At 36.8% G+C, this 10803-nt stretch overlaps 1 protein-coding gene across 3 annotated transcripts in view; it reads right to left on the bottom strand.

Moving 5' to 3' along the window:
- Positions 1-1885: 1885 nt before the first annotated feature.
- ELOVL7 (ELOVL fatty acid elongase 7) overlaps positions 1886-10803 on the bottom strand; it is a 53182-nt gene continuing 44264 nt past the window's right edge. For all 3 annotated transcript variants that reach the window (XM_037373574.1, XM_037373576.1, XM_037373575.1), the window contains exons 4-8: positions 10144-10224; positions 9684-9740; positions 7866-7971; positions 4948-5084; positions 1886-3667 (exon numbers count right to left, since the gene is read on the bottom strand). In XM_037373574.1, the coding sequence (XP_037229471.1) occupies positions 3464-3667; positions 4948-5084; positions 7866-7971; positions 9684-9740; positions 10144-10224 (585 nt within the window). In that variant the 3' untranslated portion in view covers positions 1886-3463. The remainder of the gene's footprint in view (positions 3668-4947; positions 5085-7865; positions 7972-9683; positions 9741-10143; positions 10225-10803) is intronic.

Raw genomic sequence — 10803 nt, 5'->3', positions numbered from 1 at the left:
TGGGCAGAAAACAACGGCACGGGGATGGTGCTGGGGGCGGGCTGCTCCCGGGTGCGCAGAGGCTGCTGCGGGAGGGCCTGCTCCGGGAAGGCCTGCTCCAGTGAGGCGCTCTGACTTCCCAGAAGATACATTAACTTTGAAAACGAACAGGGACTGCGTGTTTCTTCCTCAGCCAGTAAGTGGTTCAGGACAGGGGCCCAGGCTTAGGTTTGGACAACAGTCAAACCATGGCAATGAAATAGTGTATGGTGAATTGCCACTTTGATAAAGAGAATAGAGCCTGTTCATTAACCAAAAAAAAAAACAAAAAAAAAACAAACAAACCAAAACCAAAAAAAAAAAAAAAACAAACCACCAAACACACACCCAAACACAAACCCCAAACAAAACAAAACCAAAAAACCCCCTCAAACATCCCCACCCCCAAAAAAAAAAAAAACCAAGAAAAAAAAAAAAAAAGCCCACCAAAAAGCCACCCACCACCCCCAATTTTCAGGACTCAGCGTCTTAGGAGAGGAGTAGCTACTAACACTGCTGTTTCTCCACCAAATATAAGGAATACAAAAGTTCAACGCAATTCCCCTCATCAGCAAACATTTACTGTAATATTAATGATTTTGGTTCACTCCAATGTGAACACACTTCAGCATGTCAGCTGCACTATTTTTAGGTAGGAAAAACTTAACTATCCCGATCAGGACTGTGTGATTCTGCACATGGGCTGCAACACTGTGCATAGACAGGGTTAATAACATTTTGTACTGATGTCATTAGCATAGTTATACTAAATCATCTCTTAGGATACATCCCTACAACTTGCTGAAACAATGAATTCTCTTTCTCCAAATGCTTTGTTACTTCCAGAAAACTAAACCAGTGTGCAAGAAATTATGCGGTAAGAATCTGAAATGGCACTTGTTGACAGCCCACTGCATGATTAGCATCTTGTTTCTGCTCCTGCATATTAATTCTTAATCTCAAACAACTGAGTCTGGTGGCAGGTGGCTACTGTACAACTGGTGGACTTGGAAGGTTTTTCCTGGCTCCTTTATGTTCAGCACCTGTCCACCTGCAGAGCTGCTTAGTTTTGACTGTGTATACTCTCAGCTCCTACTCAAGCCCAAGTGAGTTTGAAGAATCAGTTGCAAAACTGGGTCCCAAACTGACAAAGTACCTGGCTCCTCATACCCAGGTGCAGGATGCATTCCTCCATGCATATTTGGGGGGTGGTGGTGGGTGGTGGTGGTGTGTTCATAACTGCAAAATTGGAGACAGAGCTAGGACCTCCCATATGCGCATAGCTATCATCTGCAAGACGAAGGACTAATGCCTACTCTACTCCCCTCCAGAAGCAGCACAGGCTATTACAGCCTTTCTCCCAAAAGGCCTGCATTTGAACTCACAGGTTCAAAAAGGCCTAAATGAACCAAATTGTCCCAGTTACTTTATCAGTAGTCAATAAATTATTATATAAAAAGCAGGCACCGTTCAAGCTTTAAAAAGTAATCAAAGGCAAATCCTTTCCAGCTATTTGAAAACACAGCAATATGTCTCTCTCTCTAAGAGATGACCCCCCCCTACTTTGGAAACCAAGGGCATACACACAGGCTGGAGACTGGCAGGATTTGAGACTTAAGAGTCAGTGATTGCATTTCCCACTGAAAACACATGGCCTCTGATCAGCACCCCAACTGTCTTGGAATATGTGCTAAAGCACCTCTCCATATGCACTGCTAGGGAGCCAAAACTGCACTGGTGATTCCAGGATCAAGCATTTAAAATTCAGGGGTTGCAATATACGTCTCAAGCCATCAAAATCTTTTCTGGGATCTAATTTCAATCAGTCACAACAGTTGATAGCTACAGGGATTGACAAGCAGAAAGATAAAATATAAATTATTTTATTTGTTTTATAAAGACGACTTGTATGTAATCTCCTAAGAAATCATTTGCAACTCACATTCAAGATAAAGCTCAAATTCCTTTAAGCATTAACAATGCACCATAAATGTCAGTATCCCCATAAAAGTATTCATGTAACAAAACTTACTTTCTTGGAATTGTACAACAGGGAGGCAATTAAAAGGTTCTGGGTATTTAACAATGCAATGGATGAGATGAAGCACGAAGCAAATTATCACAAGCTTCTTTTCTGTTAGTGGTAAACATAACAGAAAACTGTAGTTTTCTACACCTTTAAATCCTCATTTACAGATCTATTGCATGCACCAAATTCCCAATAAACTCATACAGTAGAAATGCACCTTGCATACAAATAGCTAGGTCTTTTGATTTCTATACATGTATGACCCTAACAGTCTGCCTAACCATGGAAAACAACATATTGGGTAATTCTGCATGGACTGGAGTCATGTGTGGTCACCATTGCCTGCCCTGTTCTTAGCAGCTCAGAAAACAACACGTACCTTTTTGCCTAGTTCCAGACAAGGTAACTGGTGCTATTAATAGAGAAACTTTGAGTTGTTAAAAACAAACAATAATAATGAAAAAAAAAACACAAAAAAATTCTATGCATGTATTTCAATAGATAATGGAAATGGAATCATGCTAGCTGACATTTAGGCTTGAATCAAAAATACATTGGTTTTTTTTTAAACCTACTTGAGGACTAAGATTTTGGCTATTGAATTACAATCTTTTCCCCCCTAAACAGCCTAGGCTACCAATATTAAAATATATCCATAGATACACTGAATAATAAGTATGTTAGGCTATTTTAGTGAACAAATCAGTAAGATGTTTTTATCATTACACTACAAGACTATCGGATAATCCTCAAATTAGTAGGTTTCCATCATTCAGAATAATGTTCAAGGGAGTAGAACATGAAATCAATTAGCTTGGTAGAAGACAGTGTATCCCAAAAGCTACGATCTTCAAATGAAACACGATACCTTGACAGATTAACACATTCCTTTCTTTAAAGTAATATTGTTTGTAAACACATTTAACAATGTTTATGTATTAACTATATTAATAAGCTTTAGATTCTATAAACAGTACTTGCTGAAGATTCATTCTTTTAATAAAATGTAGCTGACAGTGTCAGCAACTGGTAACATTTAAGGTGAAGTAATTTATTTGCCCTCAGTGTTCAAAGTACTCAGTACTTGTCATACACATTTTAATTTTCCCAATGAATATCTGTATTTTCATGCATCTTCTAGATAAAGTTCATCTATCCATTGATTTCTTATAGGATAGACGTGAACAAGTTGCTGAAAAAATGCCTTTTTTTCATAATCAGAGATCCATGCTACTCCCGCCATCCCCCAAATTCTGTGTCCCAAATAACTTATGGTAAAAATACAAATTCTGTTTCGGATGAAAATGTACAAAATACACACTGTGTAGTGTGTGCACCTAAATATTATGATTGTCAAGTAGTGCAAGTTTAAACTTTGACATATACACTTTTTTGGTTTAGAGACAAGAGTTTGTTTCACTGATCTTTGCCGGTCCCGTTTCTTGCCATCTTTGGTAGTCTTTGTCCCTTCGTGTAAGCGTGGTACCAGAAGTGGAGAAACAAGACTAAAAACACAGAGCCATATAGCCAAATAATAAACATGAAAATTGGATACTGGTATGGACAATCATCCATCATGTAGATTTGTCCTATATGGCCTGTAATCATAATAAATTGGACCTGGAGGAAAAACGTGAAGAAAATAAATATTTTTAAATAAATGGCAAACTGACTACAGAAGTTTAAAAAGATTCATCATAACTTGTATACAGAAAAACAGAAAGCAGGGAGAGGAGGGGGTGGCACTTCTTAAAACAACAGAGATGCACCTTTAGTGCCCCTCTCCCAGAACGTTACTCTACCGGAAAACACTTTCACAAGCTAAAGAAACAAGTCCTGGGACAAACTGAATTACAAGCAGCACTGAGAAACCCATACTAGGAAGTCTGCCCTGATCAGTTCAGAGAAGAAAGGAGGAGGCACACAGTATTTGACCAGTGACAAATGGGAGGCTTCTTTTAAAAAATTAGCCAGGAAAAACAAAAGGGTAAGATTGGTGATCATGAATTCCCATTTTCCCTGCACATTAGCATATGTCACAAAGGTCTGCAGGTCCCAAATAACAACTTAATGAAGGATTTAAAAAAAACACAAACACATGAACTCCAAGTTAATGATCCACTGGTAGCGCCTCCAAGACAAAAAGATTTCATGTTGTAAGCATTCAAGCTAAATTGTTCAGTTACACATGATTACTTGAAGTATTTGATCAACACCAGACCCGGTGCAAGCAGACAGCCACGGCTGCTTCTCCCTGCTCTTTTCCCTCCTACATCAGCATCCTTGCTCAGGCCAAACTAATTGTTCAGCCAGAAGCTGAAATTTGAAAATTTGCCTATTAAAAAGTCAGGCATGAAAAAGGACTCAGAGCAGTGACCTTTTGAAAGTGATCTAAGGCTGGTAAAACACTTAGTGTAATTACTGCAAGAGCATTTTTTAATTTTTTAATTTTAAGCATTTTTAAAGAGAGGTAAATTCTCTAAAAAAACATTCTGTGAAAGGACAGATACAAAATTCTAAAGAAATACTTCTTTTGCCCTAATCTTCACTACTAGTCACGTGAGTATTCTGTACATTAATTATGTTTTCTTGGTGTAAACTTACATTCTAATCATTTGTATACAGACACTAAGTTTTATGAATGTTTACCAAATAGTGGATAACTGAAGAGGGCATGTGTCTAAATCTGTGATTATAGTGAAAGCTGAAGCAAGCAGATTTATGCATATAACTGAGGGGACTCACAACTTTGTTTTTATTCAATTAAAACATGAGTAAACCTTATACCAGCTGTTAACTACACATATGAACATAACTAAAGCATAAACGTACTGCATTAAGCCTCATTAGCCACAATCAGCTTTCTAAGAGGTGTTTACATCAAACAGAAAGTTACTCACAAGTTGTATAGTTGTCATGTATTTTTTCCACCACAAATATTTATGATAGGCTGGTCCCAAAGAACAGATTCCATAATAAGTGTACATGACAACATGGACAATACAGTTCAGCAGAGCGTGAAATGTTCCTAAACCACCTGTAGAAAACCAAAATATAGTAATATTATTGGATCAGGTACTTAAAAAGCCACTTAGTAGGTGGCTACAAGTCCTAGTAGTTTGTTTTGAGTCAAGATATTAAAAACATGTACCACAAAGCCTACAGACTTTGATTAACCCTCAAGTTATTTAACTTGAATTAGTTTGACATCATTTCTGAGGGATCGTATCACTTTCCTTTCTCAGAAAGGTTTATCTATTTCCAAAACAGAATTAAAACCTAGCTGACCTAATTATCTGTAACAGGTTTTAGTGCCATTCTTTGGGTTAATTTTTTTATTAAAACATATACATGATGGAAACAGAGTTTAGTAGAAACAGTGTTTCTTGTGTTTTATACCTCTTTTCCAGACATCACGATGAACTTCGCAAAGCTCTGGAGGACAAATTATAATTCTCTGCCCAACACAGATTTCCAGATTCTCAGGGAAAGAATCTGTTTCAGGCAACAATCTTTTGGAATCATGACTTAAGTAAGGGTCTCACAAATCCATCATCCACCTCAAAAGCATACTTACAGTGAAAAGGAAACTTAAGGCCAAGTAGCCCCTTTGGGGGCACAATCATGAATGAAACTAGTAAGATATGAGTATTTCACAAAGCAAGTAAGGAAGTACTTCATTCTCCATTGGATCAACTACGGAGTTGTATGATCCTGAATGTATTTAATGAACATAAGAAATTATAGGTAAAAATGATCTAAGAGAAATATGAACATGAAAATATTGACCATCAGGAAGAAAACAAAACGACATAAAAGCAGACATTTAGTGAAGGTGAAAAAGCACCAGTTTTCCATTAAGAATAATTCCAGTTAAAAATAAAATGTATTTTGTGATTTTAGTAGCTCACAGTAATCTTCCAGCTTGATAGATCATAACTCTTCCAGCTGTGATTGCAAACTTTCTTTGAAACTTAGATATTTGTATTTTTAAAAATAATTTTAATGTTCTTACTGCTCCAATGTACATACTTTTTTTGGCTTGCACAGTGAATATTCAGAAGAAAAAATAAATAGTTAAAGCAGAGAAAAAAGAAAGAACAACCTAATCAACAGTACAAAAATACGCTCCAAAAAGCAACACCATACATAAGCACCATTTTACAATTCCCTGTTTATTTCAGATCAGAAAAGAAGCATCTCCATTCAAACCTGTTGTGTTTTTTACAAACAGGTTGAAAACTTGATCAATGCCACTATTTAGAAGGACAAAAAGTCATGAAATTGAATATAAGATAATCATCAGCAGGAATGAAATTCTTGGAAAAAAAGTCAAGTTATCAAACAGAAGAATATTTGGAAAGATTAGTATAAAGATAAGCAATAAAGCTGTAGGAATAAACACAGCTCTGAATGACTAGGAGGGACAATTATTGGCAGAGGACAAAACAGCTCTTGCATACTTTGCTGAAAGTATTTGTCAAATTATCACATGGGAAATTTGAATCTGATGCAAAAGCAGAAGCTTGTAGCTGGGATACTGATCCGATGTCCAGATAAAAGGCAGAAAGTTAATCCCATATAAATGGAAACTTTTCAAGGTTGAAGAGGACGGACTGATAGTTGCTGGGTTTTGTTGGGGTTTTTTTTGCAAATCTCTAAACACACTGAAATGTATGCTGAGAAAGCTATTCACAATTTTATCATTACATTAAAATACCTGTTACTCAGCAATATTTGAGAAAGGAAGCTGCTGTCTTGATCATGTCTAATAACAGAAACTCAACAAATACAGAGGAAGCACATCCTTTCATGTACTAGGAATATCCGTGCACTGGACATGTTCAAAGGATCCTATCTACAAATTCTCTGGACTGCTTCCAAGTCTTATTTTTGTATTCATAATACAAGCACTAACAGATCAGATTTAACAAGCAGTGGTTTTCTTCATCAATTTGTTGCCTATTTTCTGGGAGAAAAAAAAAATAATGCCAGAGAACATGTGTGAAGAAACATACACACACCCTTAGTATGCACTACTAAAAAAACCCAACACTCTCCTAGAGATGGACTACCAAATGAATATGCATTTCTCCACTCTGCTTATCAGGCTATTCTCATGGCAAGCTATATTTATTAGTGGTGCACACTAATAATATAGCATAGGAAGCTGCATACATAGACACAGAGCAGTAAAGAAGAAAGTAAAGGTAAGCTAGAAGTGGACAAAAAAACTTTCAATTTATGAAAATTCTGGTAAGTTTCTGTAATATGTAAGGTCCAGAAAAATACTTCTGTGGTTTTGTGAAAGACAAAGTATTAGATGTAATTAAAAAACAATGCTGCCTAAAGCCAGTAAAAATAACTGCAAAGCAGCCTGAATAATTTCTTAAACAGGCAAAACCAAGTGAGAACACAGTCTTCCACTCCGAGTTCTTACATTTGAGAGGAAAAATGGCTCTGAAGGAGTTTCAGCAGTTATCTGCCTTTTAGACCTCCCCTAGCACTTCTGATTTTACAGTCACATCTCTTTTTCATTTAATAATGGTCTTTGCTTACATGCAGCTCTCTCCTCTGCACCTTTTCCCCTCTATGAGAAACCAATGCTGCAGAAAATGCTGTCAAATAGGAAAAATGAGTACTCCTCACCCATTAAATAATTATGGTGATCTCAGATGTTCCATGAAATCCTGCAAACATCTACGTTTAAAAACACTGATGTTTGCAAGATTTTTAATTGTTCTTTAAATATTTTTGTCTAGCATTGTTGACTTTTACTACCAGAGGATATGTACAACTTAAACTCTCTCTCCACTACCTGCAGCAAATTTGACTCCAAACCACCAGGTCCATGGCATGATGGAATGATGAAAGACATGCAGGAATGTAACTTGGTTGTTTTTCTTACGCAGCACAAAAAATATCTGAAATAGATTTTTAATGAACAGTATGTTACAGGAGATAATCAAGCCCAATATACTTATAAAAACCTGTATGCATCAGTGCTGGCTGTTCACTACTATACATCTAAAAATTCTTCACAGCTGTGGTCTAGAGAGAAGGAAGAAAACTGAGGCTCTGGATATGCAGATTAATTTAAAAAAATTAAACCAGTATGTAAAATCCACCTGTGGAGTCCCAAAAGCCAGGGCAAGTGTTGAAAGCCACCACCTATGTGTGCAATGGACAGCATAAGAAGGACTTGCTTGGATTCAGAAGTGTCTAGAAACGTCAGATTTTAAGTCCCCTGAACTTCTAATGCAAGGCTGTTTGAGAAAATTAACTGAAGAACCAGCAACAGATACAGGCACAGTAGAAAATACTAAGTCAGATAAAAAGCACTTTATTATGAACATTGAGTTAGCTACCCTTGGAAAAAGGCAAAATTGGACAGAATATGTAGGTATTTTTAATCGATATTGACAGGCCACGTTTTACAGGACAGACTTCAAGGAAAGTGTTAAGGGAAGACAAAGCAAGAAAACTGTATAAGGAAAAGTCAGGTCATGCAAAGGGTAGTATCAGATGGCAAGCAAATGAGCACAGAATAAAAGAAGTCTGTTGGGCCAGGGAAAACATTTGATGACAGCTGACAAATACAGCTAAGAAATTACTTTTGCAATAAAACCAAAAAGCTGCTGAGAAACGGGTACCTGATTAGGTGGACTCAAACAAAACAAATTTAAGCAAAAATAATTTTTCAGGTCAAGAACTAATTAAAAAGGACAAGTCTAACTAGTGGGTAGTAAATGTAAATAGAGGACTAAACTCATCAGGCTTTTCCAGTTTTAGCATTCCTGACCCTTCCATTACCATTCCACTCATCTCAGTCAGTAAGATCTTCCAATGCTGAATCATGAGTATTTGCAGATGAAAGTTAGATGGCTAACCTTGCTCGCAGGGTGTAGAACATCCTAGCTGCTCATGGGTCAGCTCCTAAATGGCCACTACTGTGCCTCATGCAATAGGGCAAAAGAAATCACAGCCAATTCCAACACTCAGAAGCTGGTTTGAAAATAGCTAAAGGAACCCTCCTAGATGTCGGTTTCTGGAAGAGGGGAAGACAGATGGCTGATGGTGGTGAGCAAGGTCTGCATTCTGCTTTAACACATTGCTGCTTGGATGGTTGAAACAGGTTAGAGTGCCAGCCTGATACCAAATACATCAATAATTATGACCCTGAGGCATACACAGGAATCTAGAGCAGGCAGGTACAGAAATTTATGTTGTATTCAGAGCTACTGATGCAAATATTCCGAATGCAGAAGATAAAATCTGAAGACGACATGGAAAAAAAATTCAGCATGCTCAACTGTTCATCTGCAGTGCTGAGACAAGCACTGCCATAGCACAAAAGGTTAGCGTATTCAGCTGTTACACAGGAAAATTATCAGGGCTTCCTAAATTTTTAAAGGTGTGTTTCCTCATTAAAATTTTTCCTGATGATCAAGGAATGACAGTGTAATGAGACAATAAGATGAGATGAGATAATAAGGGTGAACAGCTTGATAGTATCCCAATAACTGAAGACTGGAGGGCTAAATAAAAAGCAATTTATGCCCCCAGCCCCAACAGCACCACTTCTACTGTGAAAAGAAAACATCACTACTTTTTTTATTAGGTTACAAATACTTACAGTGTCTAATAATTCAATGAACTTGGAAAAATAGTAAAGCCAACAAGTTCGTACCATCTGCAAGAGTAAATCACAAAAACTGTCAAATCGTGATAGTCAAATAAAACTAAGCAGCTGCAAGAAAAATAAGTAACTATAAAGGAAAGTAAGTGGCATCAGAAGGTTGACAAATATTTAAGTATATGGTTTGTTTGGTTTTTCTTTAAAAACACAAAACATCTTTTAATCCTGAAGGAATTTTAAAACCAAGAACAAGCCAACAAGTGTGTTGCTTCCTTCTTTCTCCCAAACAATCTGAGTTAACAATTCTCCAGTTAACTCACATGATCTACATTATGCAAGACAGCATTTCCATTTTAGTGCATTCCACTCTACAGAAGTGCATTTGGTTGCTCAAAAAGAATTTCTAAAAATAAAGTCAGTGTAGCATAACAATTTGGCTTTGTGTTTGGCAACTTACTCTTAGAGCTGTAGGTGATCTCGAGTAGTCAACAATATCACACCGGAATGAGTACCCTGTGGCCCAACCCGACATAAGAAACTGGAGTAAAGGGAAAAGGCAGAGATTTACTTTATGTCTTTTGAAAAATTCATTAATTTTGGATTACTTTTGTAATCAGTAAGCAGGAGAGGAAAACAATATCAAAAACTTGTTGAATCAGCAGTCTTGTCCATCATCTACCTCTGTGTGGGCTAGCTACCATAAAATCCTTTGCTGTTGCAGATTAATGAATTTCCAATTCCAGCACCACACCTATAAACCTATAAAAAAATTTCTTCCTGCACCCATTATTCCATTATTAGTAACTGAAGAGGAGAAACAGCTGCATCTCAAACCCAATGTTAAAAAAAGCAACTTAGCATGTCAATCTGGTCACAAAAACAAATCAAACATTTTTCAATTTTTTGAAAACTGCTATCACAGCCAACTGTCTTAATACTGAGAAGAAACCAGCACAGTATCTTAATACTGAAAGAAAACCAACATAACAGAAAAATATGGCTTAATATCATTAAAGACAAGGAAGAAATTATTATGCACTATATTTTTAAAATCGTAGTTTCTAAAATGTTGCTTAGTCAAACTGCATGATTAAATTACTTTCACTGATATGAGCAA

Source organism: Falco rusticolus, chromosome Z (genome assembly GCF_015220075.1).
Source record: "Falco rusticolus isolate bFalRus1 chromosome Z, bFalRus1.pri, whole genome shotgun sequence".
Classification (NCBI taxonomy): Eukaryota; Metazoa; Chordata; class Aves; order Falconiformes; family Falconidae; genus Falco; species Falco rusticolus.
The sequence above is the reverse complement of the archived record's forward strand: the minus strand, read 5'-3'. Positions and strand labels throughout refer to the sequence as shown.